Raw genomic sequence first — 27,980 nt, 5'->3', positions numbered from 1 at the left:
GCTTACAGAGCTTTGTTGGAGGCTTTAACCACTGGCAGCAACCTCAGAAGAGCCTCCTCTGAAGCAGAGTATTTCGTCAGATCAAACACATCCAGATCTTCTCCTGATGACAACAAAATGAAACCCAGAGCTGACCACTGAGCAGGAGACAGTTTGTCTGTTGAGAGACTTCCTGAACTCAGAGACTGTTGGATCTCCTCCACTAGAGAACAATCATTCAGTTCATTCAGACAGTGGAACAGATTGATGCTTTTCTCTGCAGACACATTCTCATTGATCTTCTCCTTGATATATTGAACTATTTTCTGATTGGTCTGAGAGCTACTTCCTGTCTGTACAAGCAGACCTTGTAAAAGTCTCTGATTGCTCTGAGAACAACTTCCTGTCTGTGTAAACAGACCTTTAAGGAGTCTCTGATTGGTCTGCAGTGAAAGTCCCAGCAGAAAACGGAGCAGCAGGTCCAGGTGTCCATTTGAACTCTGTAAGGCCCGGTCAACAGCATTCTGGTGTAGAGATATTATTTTTGATTTGTTAAACAATGTAGGGATAGCTGATTGTTTTTCTTCCATCAGGTTGACACCAGAGTTGATGAAGGTCAGATGGACATGAAGAGCAGCCAGAAACTCCTGAACACTCAGATGGATGAAGCAGAACACCTTGTCCTGGTACAGCCCTCTCTCCTCTCTAAAGATCTGTGTGAACACTCCTGAGTACACTGAGGCTGCTCTGATATCGATGCCACACTCTGTCAGGTCTGATTCATAGAATATCAGGTTTCCTTTCTGCAGCTGATCAAAAGCCAATTTTCCCAGAGACTCAATCATCTTCCTGCTCTCTGGACTCCAGTGTGGATCTTTTTCTGCTCCTTCATCATACTTGACTGTCTTCACTTTGGTCTGAACCACCAGGAAGTGGATGTACATCTCAGTCAGGGTGCTAGGCAGCTTTCCTCCCTCTCTGATCTCCAGCACATCCTTCAGAACTGTAGCAGTGATCCAGCAGAAGACTGGGATGTGGCACATGATGTGGAGGCTTCGTGATGTCTTCATGTGGGAGATGATCCTGCTGGCCTGCTGCTCATCTCTGAATCTCTTCCTGAAGTACTCCTCCTTCTGTGGGTCAGTGAACCCTCTGACCTCTGTTACCATGCCAACACACTGAGGAGGGATCTGTCTGGCTGCTGCAGGTCGTGTGGTTATCCAGAGGAGAGCAGAGGGAAGCAGTTTGCCCCTGATGAGGTTTGTCAGCAGAACATCCACTGAGCTGGACTCTGTAGCATCAGTCAGGACCTCCTTGTTGTGGAAGTCCAGAGGAAGTCGACTCTCATCCAGGCCATCAAAGATGAACAGAACCTGAAAGTGCTCAAAGCTGCAGATTTCTTTGGTTTCGGTAAAGAAGTGATGAATCAGTTCCACCAAGCTGAACTTTTTCTCTTTCAGCACATTCAGCTCTCTGAAAGTGAATGGAAATATGAACTGGATGTTCTGGTGGGCTTTGTCTTCAGCCCAGTCCAGAGTGAACTTCTGTGTTAAGACTGTTTTCCCAATGCCAGCCACTCCCTTTGTCATCACTGTTCTGATTGGTTGATCTTTTCCAGGTGGGACTTTAAAGATGTCTTCTTGTCGGATTGTTGTTTCTGGTCTGTGCGGTTTTCTGGATGCTGTTTCAATCTGTCTGACCTCATGTTCATCATTGACCTCTCCAGTCCCTCCCTCTGTGATGTAGAGCTCTGTGTAGATCTGGTTCAGAAGGGTTGGACGTCCTGCTTTAGCGATTCCCTCAAAGACACACTGGAACTTTTTCTTCAGACTGGATTTTAGTTTATGTTGACCAATTGCAGTAAGATGTTCTGAGTGAAAAGACAATTATTTATGGAAACAGTTACTGATGGTCTATTTAATATCTTATTCCACAGACATCAATACTTGATTGAATAAGTGACTGAATTATCAGGTTAAATATTGGTATAGATTCTCTTACTGCGCTGGAGTCGCTCAACCAGCTCCTCCTGTTTCATCCTTCTCAGGAAGTTCATTGTGATCTTCATCACTGCCTCTCTGCTACTCTTCCTCTGCTCTTCATTCTCACCTTCTAACTCCTCATCATCTCTCTCACACTCTGACCATTCTGGGTCTTCTGGACTCAAAACCTTCTGGATCTTCTTCAACTCATTCGTCACAAAAGTGACAATGTTTTCCTTCAGTAACTGGAACAAAATAATAAATGAAGAACTCAAGCTAAAATCATGCAGCCAATGTATCTGTTACTTCTTGCACAGACTGACAGCCCTCTGGTCAGTCTGTGCAGCATGGAGAATACTGTGCCAAGAACGCATGGAAAAGTAGTTGTTGTACAGACCATAAATATGGAGTCCAGCTGTGTTTGATACGGGGGGCCAGATGGACCACTGGGAATCTCTGATATCTTCTGGCTCATTCTGTGGATAAACCATGAAATATCTGCTCACATAGTATCTAGCCACACAGACCTGCACACGCACATTTCACTCACAAACAAATAATAAATGTCCATGAAGGGATATACAGTACAGACCAAAAGTTTGGACACACCTTCTCATTGAATTCAATTAGAAAGTGTGTCCAAACCTTTTGGTCTGTACTATATATACTGTTGTCAAGAAAATCCGAGCTCATCCCACTTCCCCATGCTGGAGATTTTAGTTTAACAGTAATAATAAATAAAGTTATCTTTAAAATGAATCACTCAAGTGACATCAAGGCCCAACATTAGACTTAAGTGTCAATAAAATAAATCTAGTTGTGTGTGTTGTTTTTGTCTCATGCAAACTTTGCTTTAATTCTACTTTTTTCTATCTAATCATAAAAAATCATAGTCAGTCAGAGAGATTCATTAAACAGGAAAAGCAGGTTTCCTGGAAAAAGAGGAAGTTTCCAGCCTGCAGATTTATAAAAATAGCTGAGACTATTTCTTAGTTTAAAGCATGAAAGTTTTAAAAAATTAAATCTAAACATTATTAGTAATTGGATAAGATTCAAAGTAAAATACTTATATGAATATTGGTTTACTTGTAATAATACACTTATATTTGTGGGAACTACAAGAAAAACAAGTAACTGTAACTTTAGTAGTAAATAATTAGAATCATGTATTATTCTTGGTTTCTTTTCAGAAAAACATCTGTAATAACTCACATTAAGATTATAATAAGAATAATTAATAAGTTATGGTTATAAAATCATAAATGAATGATAGATCAGAGAAGCTGAAGAAAATAAATGTGATATAAGTTATGGTTATAAAATTATAAATGAATGCTAAATCAGAGAAGCTAAAGAAAATAAATGTGATATAAATGTGATTTTGACATTAAACTTGAAATGGTGTAAAAAGGTGTAACTGCAATTAAACATCACTGATATGTTGGAGGTAGAGAGTAGGTGAAAGGTTGTGCAGGCAAGGGACACAGGAGGTTGAGCAACCCTGAGACATTGGCACAGACATCATGACATGATGTCTCTTAAGACAGTGACGGATATGAGATCATCTGTCTAAGCAGACAGATAAACCCTATATAAGGTGGGTGCAAAAGAGGAACCGTTCGTTGGATCCTCCGGGCAGCTTCGAGCCAAGATCGAGATGGACAAAGAACTCTGCAGCTGAAGAAGAGCCGGGGCCACGGAGCCGGAGACTGTCCTGCACATGGAGACCAACCCGTCTGGCCCACAATCTGTGGCTTCGAATCGCACTTCTCTCATCGGCTGGGTTCAGACCCCAAAGACAAAGATGAAGACAAAGACAAGGAAGAAGAACTGGTGCCTTTTTTCCTGCCAGCACCAAGTCCTGTGTGACCTCAGCATCCATGCGGAGAGGAGGCTCATCAGACCTGCGGAGATCCTGGCCTTCATCGATCAACATCTTCCTCCTGTTGCAACACCTTCTTCATCATCGTGCCAGGTCTGGGGTTCGAGGCGCCAAACTCTGTCCGTCTCTCTCAAAGGTTCCCTTTTTTAGTTCTCAGTGTCAGCAGTAGGGAAAGATAGACTAGATGATTGATTTTACTTATTTGATTATTTCTGCTACTGAATTAAGCTGTACTGACCCTTGCAAAAATGCCTTACTAATAAAATATTTAGCATAAAGAAAATCTAAAGATGTTGTGGACATTCAGTTAATGAGTCACCTTAAAGTTCTTTGATGGTTGTAAAATAGCTGTGATGTTTGATTCTGGAGAGGAAGAGGTGGAAAATGTTTTTAGGTTGCTGGTAGCCCATATTTAAAACCTCATCCTTGGGACTCGCCCGAGTCACTAAAACCTACCTGGTTCAATAACAAATGCAAGTTGTAAAATAGAGAACGAGCGACCGTTAACAGGTGTGCTCTGTGAAACTAGTTGGCTGTAGGCTGCTCAGTCTGGCTAATTCACAGGGGGAAGAAGGGTGGGACACCTGGATGTAGGCCGTCAGATAACCAGGCGAATCGTTTCTCGAAACCAGCTTAAACAGAGTTTACTTCAGTTCTGGACAGGGTAAATCCCAGCAGATTTAGGAAACTCAACGGACCCGTTAGACGGAGAGCTGGTAGCACATCTCCCCTCTCAGAAGAGGAAGTACGAGAGTGAGAGAGTAGAGACAGAAAGGAGGGGGGGGGTGTTGCGCAACAACAAGTGGCGCCCAACGTGGGGCCCAGTCCAACGGAGTAGGAGGGCCCTATGGCCAAGTTAGTAAAAACAGATGTGAGGATCTGAATAGCTCACTTGGTTTGTTAACTCTTAAGGAATAGAGTTAATGGTGACTGATAAGGCCGTCAGTCACAACCCTTGCAGTAACTGTATGGCATACAGGTGAGGGAAGGCTCCTACTGAGGATAAATGACCGGATCCAGACAGTGAAGCTAGTAGCCAACATAGTCTAGACCCATCCCTGCTCGAAGGCTAAAGAGAGGCTTTGGGGGATAGACAACTCGAACCGACAGAGAAACGGAGTGATGGATGATCACTTCGAGGAGGAAAATCTGGGGAAGAAACCGGAGGAAGCCGGCCGTCCAGATCGTTTGGAAAAGGAGGAGACCTCAACAGAACTGCATCAGCTTCTACACAGCTACTGTGACTCAGACCTGAAGCAAGTGGGGAAGTTGGTTCCAAGAATGAGGAACTGAAACATCAACCCCTGACAAAGGAAAGCTGGCTCACTCTTGCTGGAGTGGTTCGTGATGTAATGCTGACCAGACCAGCCAGCAACCATGCAGAGGAGACGGAGAAAGGTGTCATCAGCCGACGATGGATGAGGAAGCACACCGCGTCCTGCACTGCAGCCATCGAGAAGACATCCGGCAACAGAGGAACAAACACCAGCAGCTGACATCATCACACAGACGCAGACATGGTTAAAGACATCCTGCTGGACCCGGAGCTTGAAATTGGGCCAGCACAACCCACCAGTAAGAAACGACCGCAAGAGACATCTGAGAAGCCAGAACAACCGGAATGGACAATCTACACCGATGGATCCAGAAAGGGGTCCGACCAGTCGGCATACTGGGGATTTATTCTGAAGCAGGATGGCAGAGAGAAATGCCGTCAGAAAGGAAAAGCTCCCGGTAGTGCTCAAGCCGGAGAAGTAACAGCAGTACTGGAAGGATTGCTGGAGCTGGTGAAAAGGAAAATCAAGAGTGCCAGGTTAGTAACCGACAGTTACTACTGTGCTCAAGCCCTTAGAGAGGACTTGGCCATTTGGGAAGAAAATGGTTTCGAGACTGCAAAGGGCAAGCCCGTGGCACACAAAGATTTGTGGAAAAAGATTGCTGAGCTAAAAATGCAGTTGGAGATAGAAGTTGAGCATCAAAGAGCACACACGCATGAGGGAGCTCATTGGCGTGGGAATGATGAAGTGGACTGTTATGTCCAACAAAGGAAGATCGTCTTTGTCGGTACCGAGAAGTGGGACAGTACTCCCAGAGGACGGGAGGTCCCAGAAGAGTACGTGGTCGAGGTCGTGCGGAGCGTGCATGAGGCCCTTGGACATGCAGGCGTGCGACCTACCCGTAAGGAGCTGGAGGAGCAAGATCTTTGGATCCCAGTGAAACAAGTCCAACGCGTGCTGAGGGACTGTGAAGTGTGTGGTCAATACAACGCAGGTCGCCGAGGGCAGCGGATGGAAGGTTTGTTCATCAAGAGCACTGTCCCATGGGGTTCAGTCTGCATGGATGTAGCAGAGCCAATGGGGACAACAGGAAAGAGAGGTGAGAAGTACCTCTTGGTGCTGATGGACACAGTGACAACTGCTAGAAGAGCAGGTCTTCCCCTGCAGAGGAACTCCGTTCACGTCACAGAAAGCAGGGAGGCGAAGACACTTCTCCTTTTTGCTTAGAGAAGGAAAAGGGAAGTTGCAGCTTGAAGTGTCACTGAAAACAGGGCAGAGAGTTTGGATTAAAGCTCAAGATCGGCCTGCAGCTACGGGGATCAAGCTGAGATTCAACGCCCAAGATTTTGTAAAGTAAGTACTGAACTTCAACACAGTACTACTGATGAAGAAAGGGGTCCATGAGGAAGCAGTGCTCAAGCCAGTTCTTAGCTACAGCGGGGGGTGTTGCGCAACAACACTGTATATATATATATATATTCAAATTAATGGCTCAAAGTGAAACCACGGGGAAAATGAACTATTGAATGATATCTAATTTCTACCATAATTTTATTGTTGTTTCCATATCAGTTGAAATAAACATTCCTCTACATACTCTGCAACAGTGACCCTATCAGAGTAAGCTAAGTTCAGGCCAAATATTTCACTTTAACAAGAGAAAAGGGTTTAATGAAGGCGACTAATCAATGAGGCCCAAAATCAACAAGACCAGAGCTGTTAAACATGAGATAGAAGAATCCAGGACACCTCCAAGAACATCTGTTCTTTCCACCTGGTCAGAATAAAAGCATTTCAGGCTGACTCAGTGTTCATAGTTGCAGGAGTTGGATACAGCTCACCTCTCTGGTGGTGGAGGTTGATCTGATTTAAAATCCCACCACATATCCCTTGAATTATGGCTTTTGAAGGACAGGTCCCTAAATTCATGCTTGCTTTTAAGTGTGACTTTCTCCATCCTATAGAAAAAAAAAAAAAAAAAAAATAAAATAAAATAAAATGGCTCAAAGTAAAACCACAGGGAAAACAAACTTGAATGAACTCAATTTCTATCATAATTTTATTGTTGTTTCCATCTCAGTTGAAATAAACATTCCTCTACGTACTCTGCAACAGTGACCCTATCAGAGTAAGATAAGTTCAGGCCAAATATTTCACTTTAACAAGAGAAAAGGGTTTAATGAAGGCGACTAATCAATGAGGCCCAAAATCAACAAGACCAGAGCTGTTAAACATGAGATAGAAGAATCCAGGACACCTCCAAGAACATCTGTTCTTTCCACCTGGTCAGAATAAAAACATTTCAAGCTGACTCAGTGTTCATAGTTGCAACAGTTGGATACAGCTCACCTCTCTGGTGGTGGAGGTTGATCTGATTTAAAATCCCACCATATATCCTTTGAATCATGGCTTTTGAAGGACAGGTCCTTGGATTCATTCTCATTTTTAAGTGTGACTTTCTCCATCCTATAGAAAAAAAATTAAAAAAACAGAAAACTTTTATAGTGGGCAGGGCTTATCGGTTCAAGAAGCTATGATTAAAACTGCTAAAATATAATTTGTTAGTGTTGCTGTTAAGCGGATGTAAGTTCTTGTTAAACAGAGAGATGGGACAAAGTAAAATTTGCTATTCTGTTTGCAGATACAGAATGCTACACAATAATTGTGCAGAAATGATGCACTACACCAGTGGTCCCCAACCTTTTTAGTGCCGCGGACCTGTCGAGACTTCGCATATTTGCCTGAGGACCGGGGGGCAGTTGCTGCTGTTTCTAACTCATTCTGCTGCTTGTGGGCTCAATGTTGACACTCAAGATGTAACCGACAGAATCCGGTTAAAGGATTTTCAAAATAAAAGATCCTCCAGACTCAACACATAAAACGGAAGTATTTAATTATTTCTTGCGCGCCCGGTACCAATTGGTCCGCGGCCCGGGGGTTGGGGACCACTGCACTACACAATTTAAACACAATGTAGCCTCACTTTTTTACATATCCATAGTGAGGAACAACAGTATCTATTTTAAATGCACAGTGTTGTGTTCACATACTAAATTCATATTGTCATGAGTAGACAGATTCACACAGTGAGTCAATCAAATCCTGTCTAGTAGCCTATGCGCTATACCTATACTACATATCGCTTTGTTCAAATTCTTCAGGGGTCTGTTGGTTAAAAAAAGCTGTAAATGTGTTGGAATTTGGTGATTTTTTTCTGTGGGACTTGCTGAAGCCCACAGCTCTAACCAACAGGCTGCTGTCACTCAGCTGCTTCTGCAACATGGACTTGCTGGCTGGAAGAAACACTGACACCATGCTGGGCTGCTCTGTTCAGTCTGGATGAAGCACCAAAGAGGAGCAGCAGCAGCTTCAACACCACGTCTGTTTGGCCCTGATATTGTGTGAACGCTGTGTGAAAAGGGCTGTGGACACTTAGAGATGGTGACCTCACCTCTGACCTTTGCTCTGGCTCTCATCTTCCCCACACAGAGTGGTTTTAGAGGGAGGGACTCCCTCCTCTCTGTCCTCACACTGATTCATGCTGCTGAATTCACATCAGCTCACACACACTTTCTACCTTCACCTGCAGAGGAAACACACATCATTGATCAACTCTGATCATCGTTTACATCATTAGAGCTGGAAAAAGATCAGCTGCTCCTCTGATTGGCTCTTCTTCTCTGTTTCATATCAGTGTCAGTTGAATGCAGTCAGAGGAAGCTGCATCAGCTGTCAGGCCATAGATGGAACAAAGTTTTCATTCACTGACACTGATTCACTATGGAAGCTTCAATCCATCACATTGACTCAGTTCAACATTTGAAACCATTTCAGCTGATAGATTAAACAGCAAAGGATCATTGTGGTACAGAACATCAGACTTATTTATACTGGCTAGTTTTCAGAGAATTATAAATCACAAAATACAAACCAAGACACATTTTAGATCTCAGCTGCTGGGAGGAGAAAAACTGAAGCTAAATCAAATTGAACACCTGAAAAATGAAGAAACTGAGGAACAAACAGAAAGTAAAGGAAGGAAGTTAAGATTTGTGCTTAAACCAGAGGTGAACATGTTTTCCAGACATCAGACAGCAGAAACAAACTGGACAGATAGTTAAGACAAAGTTCAATTATAAAACAAATCAAACTTACAGTTTGTTCATATGGTCCAACGAGTTGAAGTGTGGACCCAACCAACTGTGACAGAGTTTAGCTGCTTCCTGAAATGAATTGGAGCTGCGCCTGTAATGGAGGCGGGACAGGTAGGAGGGGTAGCAGGTCAGGTCAGTTAATATCAAAATAAAAAATAGACATCCTGAAGTTTTTCTGAGCACCAAAAACACATGGAAAATAGAATGTCATTGTGAGTTTGAGTAAATATTAATAACAAAGATTAAAAGTTGATATAAAATGGTTCATGATGGAATGATGAAGTGATTAGAGCTTTTGGTTGCTTCTTGCCTCAGTGAACAACACATGCTCTGACTGGTCAGACTGGTCTAACTAGTGAGTCAAAGAAAAAAATCACGTGATGATGTCTGAAGATATGAACCTTTCACATGATTCCCAGTGTGAACACAAACTAACATTTTATTTAATTATTTTCCTGATCCAAGTTCAGTTCTGGAAGCGGAACTGATAATCAGCTTTAAGTGGGAACCAACTGGATCTTTTATTAGTGGGGATTTGTCTCCCTCAGGTGGTACAAACATAAACTATTTGATGTCAGCGTAGTAAACCCATGTGACTTTTTTCTTTTTCTAATACTAGAAAACCATTTACCTCAGATACGTTAAAAATAAAACATAACCTCTTCCACTTAATATAGTTATAGCAATAATACAAATTAGCATTATATATTTGAAATGAGAAAAATGTAATAATGAACATAATGACACAATAAATGTATTGTTAAAGGTTGTTAGTCATTTAACAGAAACTAAACAAATTTATGGAAGGAACATTACAGAAAGCAAATCATGAGGTCAATTTGTTTTGAAATAATTTCAGACTAATTTATTAGATGTGACCGTACATTGAAAGCTCCAGCCTGAGGAGTAATAGCATCTTTGTACTATAAGGCTGTCACCAGATATCTAGCACAACCATCTTGTGCCCCTTGCCTCTATATTTAAATTTAAAGTGATCCCAAATTTTACAAAAAGAATTAAAACACCACCCCACCTTTGTCTTAGCTAGTTATATATGGCCAGTTAAAGGTTCCAAAGCAACTTTTTCAATGGGAAGAGCAACAGTTTCTCCAGATACCTTGTGTTTTTCAGGTCATCACACTGACCTGACTTTAAGATTAAAAACTCACCTGATTAGAGTTGCTTTTGATTCACAATAACTGGAACATTGATCTGTATATTTGATGTATATTTGCTTCATGATTTTGATTATGGCATTTGACAAAATGCAATGTTTCTTGATGTTTCATAACTTGTTACTATGTTATAACCTATAGTGAAAAGCACTTTGAACTGCCTTGTTGCTGAAATATACTATATAAATTAACTTGACTTGACATAAGTTAACCTAGATATCACCAAAAGGGAAATATAAATAAAGACCCCCTTTCCTATATGAAATGTTTTTTATCCCATAATGGGTATTTCATTTTCTTTTGTCCAGTACTGACAGGTTTTAAAGCTTGCCCTAAACAATAACTCATCCCCTGATCCCTTGGACAAGCCAAAGCTGTTTGTAGCCAGTTGAACAGAGCCTGATTAAACTTGCCAACAAAGGAGACATAATTCTCAATTTGACTCTCTAATCATTGATTTTCCTTTACTGTCAACTCCAACTGTTCTAACCAGTCTCACCACTCAGAGTATACACCCATAAGCATTTCTGTAAGTAACTTTGGGTGAGGTCATCAGCCAACAATAAGCATTATCTGACTTACCCAATGTCTTTCACCACAGGGAGAAGCAGCTTAAGCAGTATACTTTCCCACCAATCTGTATTTCAAACAACAAACTACCTTTTACCTAAAACATTCACAAATTACTCTTTACTAAACATATTAAATATAAAGTCCACACCTTTTAATTAATGACCATTTATGTTTATTACATGTGTCTAGGGTTACCTAGGAGATGTTATTTTTTCAAAAACTTTGGATACTTGCATATAGGACACGAAGAAATTTGCAGAAGTTAAATATAAACTATTTAGAAGGTACAGAGTCATGTACAAAAACCTTTCAGCATGGAAACCCGTGCAGATATATCAAGTCACCAACTTTGCAATAATCCATTCTCCTGAATGAGCATACTGAGCTTGCATGATGTGACTATGAGTAAGACAACTCCTTTTCATCAGGAAGGATGCTGTGGGAGTATCTGATTAGTGTTGCCAGGCTCAGGAGAATGGGAGTTTAAGATGACAGAGCAGCAAAAGATCCAGGAGTTCTTAACCAAGAATAATTTTTCTAAGTTGAAGAAATAGTAGAAAGTTAACAGTAACATCAGTTAGTTTAGTTCTTTCGTTTAGGAGAGAAGCATAGCTGAACAGACTTGAATTGAATTCAAATACTTTATTATTCCTGGGGCACAATTTGCTTGCAGTAGTTTCCAAAATCCACATGAAACAATATTACTCACAAGAACAAAGCAAAAGAACAAAACACACACATATAAAACATTATATCAGTACTCCAAGAATTACACTAATCTAGAATTATTTAGAACTCAACTGGACTGAGAAGATCAACTTGTTAGGTGGTAGAAATTAGGTTACATTCTGTCATTCTGTAATACTGATCTGTAATGATTGAGTACACTCAGTGGTATACTGAGTGGATAAGAGCAGTAAAAACTGGAGGAAGGTCTGTTAAATTACAGATGAATTAAAATCTATTAGTAAACAAGAAATCATATAAACAAGAGAAAAAGCTAATAATACATTTAAACAACAGAGTAGAACTATATAATTAAATGTATTATTATTATTAAAGCTAATAATACATTTAAACAACAGAGTAGGACTATATAATAATTTTTTTTATTCAATACATCTGTTCTCTAACATGGGTACATCAAAAACGGGTGTTTTCTCCCCCTTTCCCCTCTTCATTTCTCCAATTAACGGTACTAATCTGTCTTTCTTTGTTTTTGCAGGTCAGTACATATCAATGAAATTCTTTAGGCAATTTACAGGGATACAAAATGATCCATATTTTTAGAATCAAAACCAGACTTGAATAGGATTCAACATAGTCATTCAAGAACACATTCACATTCTGATAAAGGCAAGTTACTTTTTTATAGCCACAGTTACAGACTCACTGTGCCCCAAAGATGTTGCGTCATCAGCCTTTCTGAGCAATGGCAGCAGTCAAGGTGGGTGAAGTGTCTTTCCCAAGGACACAATAAGAGAGGCAGATACAGTGGAAATCAAACTAGCAACCCCCCATGGTTCCAATATTGTTCTACCATTGTTCCAATATTGCTATGTAGAATATTAAGCATCTTTTCACTACATTAATTGTGCTGTGACACATTGAAATACATGTTATAATCAGAAACATTTTCAAAATATGTATATGAGAGAGAAAGTCTTAGGTGTCTGAGATTAATTTCTGTGTAATAAAATAGGATCAATAATTTTTAATAAATAAATTGTGCTACTGAATCCTCTTGGTTAAAGTTATGGTGAAAGAGTCCCAACCTTTGATGCCGAAAATATTTGGTGTGTAACAGACAGAAACAGAACATCTACATCCAAGAATAATTCTAATCTCCATGTGTCTGTTTTCTCAGAGACTCTTTAACCTAACATAGACAGATTGAGGAATCAGGAAATATTCTAAATCCAGCATAAAGAGGTTCAGTGAATGTGGTGTTGAAGGTGTGGATGTGGATCAGTGTGTCAGATGAGACTCTATAAAAGGACAAAATCCCAGCAGGATAGTCCACATACACTGCTACTCTGTTGGAGACATAGAAGGGGGAGGAGGAAGAGGAGAAGAGGATGGGTGTTTTTTTGGCATTGTGCCACACAGAATAACCCTTATCAGAGCAGAACAGACTCCAGGACTGATGATTCCGTCCAAACCAACAAGCGTCACTGTATCCTCTAATTCTAATTCCTCTGTAGCTCACAGATATATCCACTTCTCCTCTCACCTCAACCTCCCAGTAACAACGACAGGTCAAACCAGTTTGACAAAGCAGTTGAGGGACATCAAATCTGTCTGGATGGTCAGGATAAGACTGACGGTCCTTCACACGTGTAACCTTCTTGTTGTTGTCAGACAATCTGAGCTCTCTGTTCACTGTGTTTAAGTCGATTGTGAGTTGACAAGAATCTGATGAAGAGAATAAAGAAAACCCAGTTACTGATAATTGACTCATTTGAGACCTGAAGAATTTGAAAATGGTTGGTTGTGAGATGCTTTGCTGTTAATCATGAAATGACAAACACACTTACACTTCCTCAGACCTGGTGTTAGCCACTGGACTCCGGCAGGGTCCACTCTGAAAAGGCAAGGGTTGAGGGGTCAGACCATCAGTCTCATTCAGAAGCAAGCACAAACATTTTAAGGCACGATAAAAAAACCCTACTTTTTTATTTTACACTTAACTACAAAGAATTACAGAAGTTGAAATGAAAATGTAAAAAAAATCACATAATAAAAATAATTTTAAAGTAAAAAATAGATATAAAAACAAAGATTTACATAATACCTATTGAAATTACATATGACAGCATATGTGACTAAGATTACGTGGTAACTACCTAAAAGATTGTTTTTCCTAAGAGAGCAGCTTGGTTCAAAATCCAAAATGGGGAACCACCAAGTAATCATACAGTCTTGAGCCAAAAGCAACTGCTGCCAGTCAGACAGACAAACCACTCACAGAGCACTTATGTTGCTCATCCCTCCTGTTGCAAATGGGGAGAGGTGGTGGAACCGCAAAAAAGAGATAGATGTTGGCTTAAAAAAGTTAATTCCCAGGTGTGACCTTAAAACAAACATATGTGTTTTTGCCACAATGTTTCAGATAATCATTTATAATTTTATTAAATATAGCAGGTCACATGTGGAAACTTATGAGTCAAAAAAATATTTATTTCCAGGAAAAGAAAGAGAAAAAGATAACACAGAGCTTGCTTTTTATTTTTTCTCTTCTACTAAATACTCTCTGTATCAGTTGTCTCCATACCTTAGAGTGTTTAGTCTCCATTGTGAATCCTGCAGTCCAAACGACAACTGTTTCACTCCCAACTCTCCTAGACAATTGTAGCTGAGGTCCAACTCTTTCAGATGAGAATGATTCATGGTCAGAGCAAAGGCCAGATGAGAACAGCCTTTGTCTGTGATTAAACATCCCGACAAGCTAAAAACAAAGAAAATTCATATCTTTTTTCAAAAAATGTTCAGGCTGAATCAAATTTCTACAAAGTTAGGTTTTCCAAATAATAAAAACTAAGAAACAATTACAACTGATTAATAAATCCAATGTGGAATGATCCTGAAATCAGAAAATCTTGAAAAATTTCTTCTTGATAATTAACAGCTTGTATAAAGATAGATACATTTAGCCCCTACAATTTTGTAAACTGATTGTAATATGTTTATATACATGGCTTCATGTTACAATGTTTGTTTTCAAACATACAACAAGTATCAAAGAAACAATAAGTAAAAATAACACTTACAGGTGTTTATGAAAAAAGATAAAAGTCTAAAAGTTCTTGTATAACAGAAACCAATAAAGGAAATGTAGCTTGTTTAGTAGGGTCATTTTATAGGGACAAATTATTTTTAGAAATAATTTTCCTGACAGGGGTTACTTTATAGCATCTGCTAGAGGGAAGAAGATGAAAACACTATGAAGGCATAATGAATGGTACTCTGTGATCCAAGTACCTTTCCTGACCAGCATGGCACAGCTCAGCAACAAGTGTTGAATTGAACCAGTAATTTTGTTGACAGAAATGTTTTGTTTTGTGTTTCATTGGATTCAAACTGTATTAGGAGATGTTGAGATATGGGAATTAATTCAATAACTGTCTTATAAACCAATGTGAATGCATTTTTATGAATCAAACACTTCTAGTTTTCTTAGCAGGTGGAGAATTTGATAACCCTTTTCATAAATGAGGGCCACATGCAGGGAGAAGAAGTCAATTATCCATTTCTATACTGAGGTATTTAAAGAATTCAACCAGCTCCACTGATACTGGATAACCAATTACTTAACAAGACACTTTATCAACAATGACATTTTATCATTGTCTGTGCAACACAGCTTTTTTCTTTTGGGGATATTTTCAACACGAGTCCTGTACAAGAGTTTGGGCTGCCAAGTTGCTAACCACTTTCCCATGTCTGGTGCATTTAGAAATGGAATTTAAAAATCTGTAGTTTACCTGAGAATTTCTATTTTGCAGTTTGGACTTTCCAGTCCAGCTGAAAGTAGCTTCACTCCTGAATCTTGCAGGTTGTTGTTACTCAGATTCAGTTCTCTGAGACTGGATGACTGGGAGCTGAGAACTGAGGACAGAGCTTCACAACTTCTCTCTGACAGGTTGCAGCAACTCAGCCTGAAGCAGAGCATAAAAATATTTACTAATTTATTTTAAATCAATTCTCTTTAGTTATTTGTACTGCATAGCCTCGGTTCCCAATTAATATCCTCTAAAGACACTTTGCAAAGAAATAATCTGATCAATGCAGTTATATAGGCACATTTAAGTCTTGTAGTGCAGCCAAGTTCAATTGTTCAAACACATAAAAATTTTCCATCTCAGGAAACTTAGTTGATTCCATTGATTCCATTGCTGTAGAGTCAGCAGTCACTCCCTCAGATGGAGTATGAAGTGACAGTGGATAGTCGACCTCATCAAGTCAATCAAGTAAATAGCAGTAGGAACTCCTTTTGGTCACCTTATCTTGCTCTGGATGAGAGATCTCTGCAGAGTTTACAACTCAAAGCAACAACTTTTTCTGACTTACAGAATATTTACCATTTTGTCTTTTTATGATCAACTGCGTGTTATTATATTATTCTGGTTGATTTGAAATAGAGTACATGATTTTATGTGGATGTGATGCATTACTAAATTGAAGGAATGCCATTTTCCTTTAACTGAATTTGGTATAGATTGTTTCCTTGCCTCTTCAATTGTACTAGTTTCTCTTGTAAACTATGTGCTGTCTTCATTATTTTATGCCATTGGATGTGATTTGACATAGATATAAAAAACTGAATTTGGCTTGAAAGGAAAATTCATTTCCATGTCCCTGATAATTACCTAAGGGTTTTTAGGCTGTGATTTGAACTCTCAAGTCCATGTAACAGAAGGTGCACTCCGGAATCCTTCAGATTGTTGTTACTCAGGTCCAGTTTTGTGACAGTAGTGGACTGGGATCTGAGAGCTGAGGACAAAGCTTGACAGCTTTTCTCTGAGAGGTTACATCCACACAACCTAAGGAGTCAAAAATAAAAAAAAACTATAAATAAACATAATCAGTTCTATTAACAGCAAATATAATACAGAATAAATACTTGACCAAGCATATTTGATTTGCTTGATATCCAAAACATACAAATGTATAAATTATTGTATAAAAGAAAAGTATTTACAGAGCTTTGTTGGAGGCTTTAACCACTGGCAGCAGCTTCAGAAAAACTTCCTCTGAAGCAGAGTATTTCTTCAGATCAAACACATCCAGATCTTCTCCTGATGACACTAAGATGAAACCCAGAGCTGACCACTGAGCAGGAGACAGTTTATCTGTGGAGAGACTTCCTGAACTCAGAGACTGTTGAATCTTCTCCACTAGAGAACGATCATTAATTTCATTCAGACAGTGAAACAGATTGATGCTTTTTTCTGCAGACACATTCTCACTGATCTTCTCCTTGATATACTGAACTGTTTCATGATTGGTCTGAGAGCTACTTCCTGTCTGTGTCATCAGACCTTGTAGGAGTCTCTGATTGGTCTGCAGTGAGAGTCCCAGGAGGAAGCGGAGGAAAAGATCCAGGTGTCCATTTGAACTCTGTAAGGCCCGGTCTACAGCTTTATGATGGAGAGATTTTAGTTTTGGCATTTGAAAAAAAAGTATACCTCTTTGAGGATCTTTGTGCTTCTTCCATCAGGTTGACACCAGAGTTGGTGAAGGTCAGATGAACATGAAGAGCAGCCAGAAACTCCTGAACACTCAGATGAACAAAGCAGAACACCTTGTCCTGGTACAGCCCTCTCTCCTCTTTAAAGATCTGTGTGAACACTCCTGAGTACACTGAGGCTGCTCTGATATCGATGCCACACTCTGTCAGGTCTGATTCATAGAATATCATGTTTCCTTTCCGCAGCTGATCAAAAGCCAGTTTTCCCAGAGACTCAATCATCTTCTTGCTCTCTGGACTAAAGTGTGGATCTGTTTCAGCCCCTCCATCATACTTGACTGTCTTCACTTTGGTCTGAACCACCAAGAAATGGATATACATCTCAGTCAGGGTGCTAGGAAGCTCTCCTCCCTCTCTAGCCTTTAACACATCTTCTAGAACTGTAGCAGTGATCCAGCAGAAGACTGGGATGTGGCACATGATGTGGAGGCTTCGTGATGTCTTCATGTGGGAGATGATCCTGCTGGCCTGCTGCTCATCTCTGAATCTCTTCCTGAAGTACACCTCCTTCTGTGGGTCAGTGAACCCTCTGACCTCTGTTACCATGCCAACACACTCAGGTGGGATCTGATTGGCTGCTGCAGGTCGTGTGGTTATCCAGAGTTTGCCCCTGATGAGGTTTGTCAGCAGAACATCCACTGAGCTGGACTCTGTAGCATCAGTCAGGATCTCCTTGTTGTGGAAGTCCAGAGGAAGTCGACTCTCATCCAGGCCATCAAAGATGAACAGAACCTGAAAGTGTTCAAAGCTGCAGATTTCTTTGGTTTCGGTAAAGAAGTGATGAATCAGTTCCACCAAGCTGAACTTTTTCTCTTTCAGCACATTCAGCTCTCTGAAAGTGAATGGAAATATGAACTGGATGTTCTGGTGGGCTTTGTCTTCAGCCCAGTCCAAAGTAAACTTCTGTGTTAAGACTGTTTTCCCAATGCCAGCCACTCCCTTTGTCATCACTGTTCTGATTGGTTGATTGCTTCCAGGTGGAACGTTAAAGATGTCTTCTTGTCGGATTGTTGTTTCTGGTCTATGTGGTTTCCTGGATGCTGTTTCAATCTGTCTGACCTCATGTTCATCATTGACTCCTCCAGTCCCTCCCTCTGTGATGTAGAGCTCTGTGTAGATCTGATTTAGAGGGGTTGGACTTCCTGCTTTAGTAATCCCCTCAAAGACAAACTGGAACTTCTTCTTCAGACCAGCTTTAATGTTCTCCTCATAGACTGTAGCAAAATGTTCTTAATTTAAAAAAAAAACAAACAGACAAAACAAAAACAATCAGTATCTTTGACCTAGAGACAATGATTTTATTGTTATTTAGATTTAGATTTTATTTGAAGAGATTTTGTTCTGTCTGATGTATGAATGTCCCATGTGTTCAGGAGATACAATCTTAGTAGATGTCTTACTGCATTGGAGATGGTCAGCCAGGTTAGTCAGATTCATTATCCTCAAGAAATTCAGAGTCATTTTCATCAATGCCTCTCTGCTGTTCTTCCTCAGCTGTTCCTTCTCACCTTCCAACAACCCACGTATCTGACTCTCTGGGTATATTTTGGAAACTGGACTGAGAACCCTCTGGATCTTCTTCAGCTCATTTTTCACAAAAATGACAATGTTGTCCTCCAGCAGCTGGAACAGAATAGTTTGTGATTTAAAAATAGTTTTGCTAATGATAGATAGGTGACCACGAAAGTTCACAACTGTTATCTTGGACACCACTTACATACAACCTTGAGCTGTTGCAAACATTGCATGTAAAGTCATCAGTTCTACTGTTGCTAAACTACAGACAATGCCCCAGTGTATTCATGAAAATATCTGATATTTTAATCATGCCTCACTCTTGGCTATGCTTTTAATGTTTGTCAATTGTTTTAGAAAAAAGATATTGGATTTGTTTTATGCAAATGTCAAGGATTCATATTTCTCCAAAATAAGACATCCTCTCTGAAAATCAAACCACATCTTTGTTTATCTATGCTCTTAATATACACCTCTTGCTCAGAGACAATTGGTAAATAAAATGCCTGTGGGAAAGTGGTGACATGAAGCTAACAAGGCCCTGCAGAAATGTTTTGAGGGTACAGACTGGATTGCTCTTTTCCAGCAACATGGAGAGGACATCAACGCCATGTCTGAGTATGTGATCAACTATATAAACTTCTGTGTGGACAACACAATTCCCACATGGTAATGACAAACTATGTATCACCAATGATCTGAGACCATAATAAGAGAGCTTTCTGGCAGGGAGACAGGGAATTATTGAAATCCATACAGAAGCAGCTCAACGCTCAACGTCAAGATTAGACGCAGCAAGCAAAAGTTCATGAAGAAACTACAGAACAAACTACAAAGGAATAATTTTAGAGAGATGTGGTCAGAGATTAAAAAGATCACAGGGTTCAAGTAAAGGAGAAGTGGATAGGTGGAAGTCTGGATAGATTCTGGACAGATTCAGTTCATTAACAAGCTTATTAACCTTCTCTTCTCCGCCCGATCAGAGATCCCACCCTCCTTTGTCCCATCAAACTTGAGATGTTTTATTTTCCACTTTAGTTATGAGGTCTTCTGCTTCTACAAGTTGGTCTTCAACCAAATTAGGAGATGTTGCTGCTCTCTTTGCCTCCACCTCCCATTTGTCTGTCTCTAGAGGTCAAGTGAAGAGGCAGCTGGAGAAATTGAACCAGACAAGGCTGGTACAGATAGAGTCAGCCCAAGAGTCCTGAAGGCCTGTGCAGGTGCAGAGCAGCTCTGTGGGATTCTGCAGCACCTCTTCAACCTTGCTTGGCCCAGGAGAAGGTTCTGTTATTGTGGAAGATATCCTGCCTTAACCTGGTACCAAAAAACCTCACCTGCCTTGTGATTTGAATGTGACCAGAACAAAGCAATTGTTCCTTCCTTCAAGCTTTGTAGCAAGATGCTGCATATCTTCTGTGAGTCTGTTGTTGAGAGTGTTAATTCTTCTGCTGTCAATTGTTTTATTCTTGGGAGTACCAATGAACCTCTGAAGATTATGGTGCAAAGAAGGATTTTATGTAAACTCAAGAAGATTATTGAAAGCCTTAGGCATTCTCTTTATGAGACTGTCATGAAAAGCAGCTTCTTCGGTTGGAGGCTTCTTTTTTCATATTAGACTCATAATATAATAACATTTTTGAATATATGAACATTTTTGAATATTCATACAGAAAAAGGAAAACAACAATCACAAGAACAAGACAACATTTGTACAGCACCGATACAAAACAGGCAAGAGTACTTTATTCTAACTATTTAAGCTACTTACAATATCTCAAGTATCTTAAATACTTAAGCTACTTAAGTAGCTCAAGTATTTAAAATTGTAAATTATTTTTGTAAATAAGATTTACAACTCATAGCCAGCACAGATCACTTCTCTTTGCCTGGCGCAACTCCTGCATGCAGCTTTTTAGCACATCATCTGGTTCAAACCTGCTACAATTTTGATTTCTGATGGGTTATTATCACTTGCCTTGTTGGATGCAGCTATATCTTAATTATCCTGCTAACTGTGACCAAAATATCAAGAAACTATTAAATCTGTCCTTTGAATGCTAAATATGAATGTTTTTTAAAAATGTAAATTTGCATTTTAGGAAAACTGTATTCCAATGTCCTTGCTCACCAAGTAAGTGTTTGTCTCATTTAGAGAGACTCAACATATCACATTGAGAGCAAATGATCTTCCGGTGAACAAAATTGCTTTAAAAGTGCTAGTAAGTGTTGTCTGACATTTGGGCCATTTTCACTTGTCATTTATTGACTCACCTGCAATTAATGTGTATGGGTCATTAAGACGTATCTCATTCCCTAATGTCAATTTGGTAGCATAACTTATTTTGACATGCTGTGATAAAGAGTTACAGTAAGCTGACAACATGCTAGCTCATGTCAAACAGCAAGATAAATGCAAGTAATCATAGTAATCAGTGAGTGTTTAAAGGCCTGCCCTGCTCTTTCTGCAGTTGTGCATGTATCCGCTGTGTTTACAAACCAATACTCCCTCTATACATCATGCCGGTTGACATTATTGGACTTTTAATTTTGAGACAATCCAGAACTTGTTTCCATTTTTTAAAAAGGGGAATGGTGTTTCCCATTCAGACAATATCTCAGTTCTTTTAATACAATAACTTCAGGAATTAAGTTTGAATTTCTGGATCGAAGGGGCACCGCAACCAACCCATTTAAGCACTATATAGTTTCTAGCCAACATCAGTAGGAATTGTATAATCTCTTTGTGGCAGGTGGCTGGGTATGAGTCCAAGGAGACACAGAACTGAGGGAAGGGTTTGCCCTATAGCAGAGCTATTTTTCTACATTCTGCCTGCCAAAATGCCTCTATATTTCACACTCACATAAGTAATGAAATCCAGTCCCTGTGGCTAACGTACATTTGGGACAGTTTCAAGAACTTCCCAAACATGTATACTTGCTACATATATAAGGCATAGTCAAAATCTCTTTTAATGCTTCTGAATTGGTTTTAATTTTAAGTGTTGTGTTCCAGATTAATGTTAAATTCTTCCCTCTATCTTTCCGGTTGGAAGCTTCTTAAGATTCTATCTTATACACTTCTTAACAGGAGATCTTTCCTGCCAATAGCCATCACCATCCCTTTGAAGAACTTTGAACAATGTGACTTCCAACATTTAATTTCAATAAAGTACTTCTGATTTGAACTGAATCTGAATGGCGAATACCGTAAGTAGAACAAACAAAAAAGTAGATTTTGTACATTTACTGACCTTAAATATGGAGTCCAGCTGCATTTCATTGTGGGCAGCTTGACTTCTGGGATCATCAGAATAGTGATGATCCACTCTGTGAAAGAAGCAGGAGCAATTTATTAGTAAATAAATGTACTAATAAATTGATTTCCTAAAATAAATTTCTTAGATATTAAATCTCCAAATATATTGCAATAAAAGTAATTTTAAAAGTTCATAGCATCAAATAAACACAATACAATAAGATTTAATAAATAATTTAATAATTAATAAGAAGAGGAATATGAAATATAAAGGTGAATGCCCACATAGCACTGGCTTGAACAGTGACCATGGGTTGTGAGCATCACCTCATCAATATCTTCACTAATTTTCTCCATATATAATGCTAGAAAACATCCAATACACCCAATTCAGTACGAGAATAATCTATGAAAAAGATATCAAAGTTCACAATCACATGGTGGAATTATCTTGCTTTACTTAGTATTCAGAAACAACTCACCTTTCTGCTGCTGAAGGTTGATTTTGTTTAAATTCAAACCAAAGATCCTTTGAAACATGGCTTTTAAAGGACACATTCTGGTATGTGTGCTCACTTTCAGCTGTAACATTCTTCATTCTAAGGAAAACATTTTTCTTAAATATTGCTAGCACTTTATTTCACTCTGATGAAGAGTTTTGACAAATTCTATTTGCAGAGACTGTCTGTATGCCTTTAAAGCTATTGGCAAATCCTGTTTGCAGCAACGTTAATCTGAATTATTTTTTTATAGCAAATTAAAAATAACAAAGATAGACCAGTGTGCTTTACAGTGAAATCATGCAAAAACAGTAAAACAATAAAAGGGATAAAACAAAAAGGCAATGGTAAGTCAACAAACAAAACACTTGCTAACACTGCAGACATTGCACAGCACACCCTGTGGTAGAACCAATTAACCACCCATGCTGGAGCTCAGCACGGGCTGGTCTTTGCTAGCCCAAGCAGTGCCTGCTGATTTCCATCCATCCATCCATCCATCCATCTTCTTCCGCTTATCCGAGGTCGGGTCGCGGGGGTAGCAGCTTCAGAAGGGAGGCCCAGACTTCCCTCTCCCCAGCCACTTCTTCCAGCTCCGAGGCGTTCCCAGGCCAGCCGAGAGACATAGTCCCTCCAGCGTGTCCTGGGTCTTCCCCGGGGCCTCCTCCCAGTGGGACGTGCCCGGAACACCTCACCAGGGAGGCGTCCAGGAGGCATCCTGACCAGATGCCCAAGCCACCTCAACTGGCTCCTCTCGATGTGAAGGAGCAGCGGCTCTACTCTGAGTCCCTCCCGGATGACTGAGCTTCTCACCCTATCTCTAAGGGAGAGCCCAGCCACCCTACGGAGAAAACCCATTTCGGCCGCTTGTATCCGCGATCTCGTTCTTTCGGTCATGACCCAAAGCTCATGACCATAGATGAGGGTGGGAACGTAGATCGACCGGTAAATCGAGAGCTTCGCTTTTTGGCTCAGCTCTCTCTTCACCACGACGGACCGGTACAGCGCCCGCTTGACAGCAGACGCTGCGCCAATCCGCCTGTCGATCTCCCGCTCCCTTCTTCCCCCATTCGTGAACAAGATCCCGAGATACTTAAACTCCTCCACTTGGGGCAGGACACCCCCCCTGACCCGGAGAAGGCACTCTACCCTTTTCCGGCTCAAGACCATGGCCTCAGATTTGGAGGCACTGATCCCCATCCCGGCCGCTTCACACTCGGCTGCGAACCGATCCAGCGAGAGCTGCAGATCACGATCTGATGAAGCCAAAAGGACCACATCGTCTGCGAAAAGCAGAGATGAGATCCTAAGGCCACCAAATCGGATCCCCTCAACACCTTGGCTGCGCCTAGAAATTCTGTCCATGAAAGTGATGAACAGAATCGGTGACAAAGGGCAGCCCTGGCGGAGTCCAACTCTCACCGGAAACGAGCCCGACTTACTGCCGGCAATGCGGACCAGACTCTGACACCGGTCATACAGGGACCTGACAGCCCGTATCAAAGGGCCCGGTACCCCATACTCCCGGAGAACCCCCCTGCTGATTTGTGACGTTAAATTTGGAAGGTTTTTGAAACAGCTCATTTTCCAGACACCAAAACACATTAATTTATTCCCCAAAACAGTTGGATGGTGTTTAAATGCACTCGAGCTGTTTTTAGATGCAGTATAGACTTAAATGAAGGTACAAAAATAGGCAAATTGTAGATTTTGTATAATAGGTCCCCTCTGATATTTTTTTTTAAAACCAAATTTCAAAATACATGGATTTTATCAACTATAATCAGTGTAGCTCTTTATATGCCCTTCCCTTTATATATTTTACATGTATAAAATAAGTTTAATAAGAAACAAAAGTTTTTACACTAATCATTTGTTATAATGGATGCTTTTTGTGTCAGTATAAGCACCTGGAAAAGAGCAGGGAATGTGTTGGGAGTTTGTTGTATAATTTCAACAATTTCTTACAGGCAAGTGAAGGTTATGGAAGCCAGCATTTCACAGAATGACAAACTGTTCCTATGAACTTTTACTGCATTGTTTCAGAAAATATATTTAACACACTTTGCACTGCATGAAAATGCAGTAGATGAAAAAGATCTAAACTGACCTTTCAAAAACGGTGGAACTGACTCAGTTTACACAGTTACAGATTAGAATCACTTCACCTTCCTGCAGCTAGATGTCAGTTTTGATTTAAAGATTTAACAAAATATATATTCAAAATTATTTTCTTGTCTTTTAAAAATCATATAGAATATCCAAGCAAAAAAAAAGAAAACTGTAAATTATATTAATATTTTTCAATTTAATTATAGCATAGGGTATTATACTTTAACATATAGAACTATACTTACAACAGATAAATGATAATTTGTTTCATCTGCAGAGGAAACACATCTCTGAAACACATCAACTCTGATCTTCATTGACAAGTTTTGCAGGAAAAAGATTAGCTGTCGCTGAAACATCATTTTAATTAATGTCAAAGAGCTAAAAAATATGTTCTTTTACTCAGAGATGGCTGGGTATGTTGATCTGGATCAGTCTTCTGTTCTTGGTTTTGCAAACTGTCTAAAACACACCAGCTCATTAATAAACCTTCCGTCATCCTCCGTTTTTTGTACATTGTCCGTATTTAATTCCTGGGCCCTTTAGAATAGTTACTTTCTCATCTGGCTCTGCACTCACAGCGTCAAGCCAAAGAGTTGCTGGCTTTTTGTGGCTGTGTGTGACTACATCAGACTTGTATTATTGGGAAAAGGAAAATTAAAGGGGTTTTGTATAGTAGATACAATTATTGTTAGATTATATGGAACTGTCTCAGACATCAATGGCTTATAGGTAACTTTGAAGTAGGTTTGTTAAAATAATTTCTATCTCTATTAATATTTTAGTTCTACTTAAAATAGATATATTTCTAACCTTAGAGTTCACCTTTCTGAGGAGGGTCCAGAAGATTCAAAGTCGATATGAAAATCATAAGAGTTCTCGCTCACAACTGACATGAGGTCAGGCTGTGGTTCAAGTTCAGGTTCAAGTTGGAATTTCTGATGGGTCCTGAAAATAGAAATATTATTATAACCCATTTTATAAGATTCTGTTTACACAACAGCCATTGGATGAGAGTCCAATATGGACAGTGAATAGAATGAAAAAGGGGACCTAATAATTGTCTTCAACAATACCAGTGTATGAAAAAATATTCTTGCCCATAATTTGATAGTTAGAGGCACAGATCCGCCCCCCTCCTCCTCACCATGGACCCGGAGTCTGAACAACATGGAGGCAGAGAAACTGAGAGTAATTAGACTGAGGGCAGCCAGACTAGTTTATTTTGCTAAATTATTATATTTAGCTAAATATTATTGCTGAGGGGCACAAGCAGGCCTTCTGACAGATTAAAATAAATAAATAAATACATTTTTGGAAAAACAAAAAAACCTCAAAAAGGGCACTAGGGGCATCAAGCATAAAAGGGGCAGGTGCAGCCCCCCCCTTGCACATGCCTGACCACAGGGAAAATGAACTATTGAATGAAAAAAAAAAAAAAAAAAAAAAAATATATATATATATATATATATATATATATATATATATATATATATATATATATATATATATAAAATTCCCTTCTCACCCACCGCGGGTGGTTCTTGTCCTCTGAGCTCGGGTCCTCTACCAGAGGCCTGGGAGCTTGAGGGTTCTGCGCAGTATCTTGGCTGTGCCAAGGACGGCACATTTCTGGACTGAGATGTCTGATGTTGTTCCTGGGATCTGTTGTAGCCATTGGTCCAGTTTGGGGGTGACTGCCCTGAGGGCCCCGATGACCACAGGCACCACTGTGGTCTTCACCTTCCAGGCCCTCTCCAGTTCCTCCCTGAGGCCCTGGTATTTCTCTAGTTTCTCGTGCTCCTTTTTCCTGATGTTGCAGTCGCTTGGTATTGCTACATCTACCACAACGGCTTTCCTCTGTTGTTTATTCACTACGACAATGTCTGGTTGGTTCGCCATTACCATTTTGTCTGTCTGGATCTGGAAGTCCCACAGGATCTTAGCTCTGGAGTTCTCCGTCACCTTTGGGGGTGTTTCCCACTTTGATCTCGGGGTTTCCAGTCCATATTCTGCACAGATGTTTCTGTACACTATGCCTGCAACTTGGTTATGTCGTTCCATGTACGCTTTCCCTGCCAGTATCTTGCACCCTGCTGTTATGTGCTGGACTGTCTCAGGGGCCTCCTTGCACAACCTACACCTTGGGTCTTGTCTGGTGTGGTAGATCTGGGCCTCTATTGCTCTGGTATATATATATATATTTACATATATATATATATATATATATATATATATTCTTTTTTTATATATATATATTCTTTTTTTTTTTCAAATTAATGGCTCAAAGTGAAACCACAGGGAGAATGAACTATTGAATGAAATCTAATTTCTATCATAATTTTATTGTTGTTTCCATCTCAGTTGAAATAAACATTCCTCTACATACTCTGCAACAGTGACCCTATCAGAGTAAGATAAGTTCAGGCCAAATATTTCACTTTAACAAAAGAAAAGGGTTTAATGAAGGCGACTAATCAATGAGGCCCAAAATCAACAAGACCAGAGCTGTTAAACATGAGATAGAAGAATCCAGGACTCCTCCAAGAACATCTGTTCTTTCCACCTGGTCAGAATAAAAACATTTCAAGCTGACTCAGTGTTCATAGTTGCAACAGTTGGATACAGCTCACCTCTCTGGTGGTGGAGGTTGATCTGATTTAAAATCCCACCATATATCCTTTGAATCATGGCTTTTGAAGGACAGGTCCCTAAATTCATGCTTGTTTTTAAGTGTGACTTTCTCCATCCTAAGAAAAGAAATATAAATGTTAAAAAAACAGAAAACCTTTATAGTGGACAGGGCTTATCGGTTTAAAAAGCTATGATTAAAACTGCAAAAATATAATTTGTTAGTGTTGCTGTTAAGTGGATGTAAGTTCTTGTTAAACAGAGAGATGGTGACCTCACCTCTGACCTTTGCTCTGGCTCTCATCTTCACCACACAGAGTGGTTTTAGAGGGAGGGACTCCCTCCTCTCTGTCCTCACACTGATCCATGCTGCTGAATTCACATCAGCTCACACACACTTTCTCCCTTCACCTGCAGAGGAAACACAAAACAATTATCTGCACATCAGATCTGATCATCCTTTATTTAATGAGATGGAAACAGATCAGCAGCTCCTCATTTTCCTATCAACGACATTGAAAAGCTCTCCTAGACAGCTGAGATCTTTTTCTGGGTCAGTTTTCTCTGCTTTGATGTGCAAACTGTGCTTTGTGAAGTGGAAACTCAGCTTGGAGACTGCAGCTCCAAGGAGGAGCTTTGGGAAAATGGGCTGCACAATTATATAAGATCATGAATAAACATTTTCAGAAAATAT

General features: G+C 39.9%; 2 protein-coding genes and 1 long non-coding RNA gene across 5 annotated transcripts in view; 1 reads left to right on the top strand and 2 right to left on the bottom strand.

The window, feature by feature from the left end:
• The window catches only part of LOC114138016 (NLR family CARD domain-containing protein 3-like), a 45,812-nt gene that overhangs the window by 4,499 nt on the left and 13,333 nt on the right, over positions 1-27,980 (bottom strand). Inside the window, exons 1-6 of one of the 3 annotated variants that reach the window (XM_028007001.1) lie at positions 9,276-9,346; positions 7,470-7,586; positions 6,962-7,078; positions 2,359-2,437; positions 1,981-2,206; positions 7-1,849 (exon numbers count right to left, since the gene is read on the bottom strand). In XM_028007001.1, coding sequence (XP_027862802.1) covers positions 7-1,849; positions 1,981-2,206; positions 2,359-2,437; positions 6,962-7,078; positions 7,470-7,586; positions 9,276-9,286 — 2,393 coding nt within the window. In that variant the 5' untranslated portion in view covers positions 9,287-9,346. Of the gene's footprint in view, positions 1-6; positions 1,850-1,980; positions 2,207-2,358; positions 2,438-6,961; positions 7,079-7,469; positions 7,587-8,571; positions 8,615-9,275; positions 9,347-27,980 lie in introns of those variants that run through there. The other 2 variants (XM_028007002.1, XM_028007003.1) reach the window with 2 other exon arrangements.
• Positions 1,174-18,040, top strand: LOC114138079 (uncharacterized). The gene is made up of 2 exons (XR_003594148.1): positions 1,174-1,238; positions 17,891-18,040. It is a non-coding gene; the product is annotated as an uncharacterized LOC114138079 (long non-coding RNA).
• On the bottom strand, positions 11,650-27,730 carry LOC114138015 (NLR family CARD domain-containing protein 3-like). Its single transcript, XM_028007000.1, is given in 13 exon segments — positions 11,650-13,437; positions 13,560-13,606; positions 14,297-14,470; positions 15,507-15,680; positions 16,392-16,565; positions 16,724-17,170; positions 17,172-18,486; positions 18,673-18,895; positions 22,039-22,114; positions 22,526-22,642; positions 25,481-25,603; positions 27,289-27,405; positions 27,566-27,730. Coding segments are annotated over 13 exon segments (3,612 nt in total). The 5' UTR covers positions 27,655-27,730; the 3' UTR covers positions 11,650-12,901.

The sequence above is a fragment of the Xiphophorus couchianus genome, chromosome 22, assembly GCF_001444195.1.
Source record: "Xiphophorus couchianus chromosome 22, X_couchianus-1.0, whole genome shotgun sequence".
Taxonomy (NCBI): domain Eukaryota; kingdom Metazoa; phylum Chordata; class Actinopteri; order Cyprinodontiformes; family Poeciliidae; genus Xiphophorus; species Xiphophorus couchianus.
Note: the sequence above shows the minus strand (reverse complement) of the source record. Positions and strands in the feature narration are given on the sequence as shown.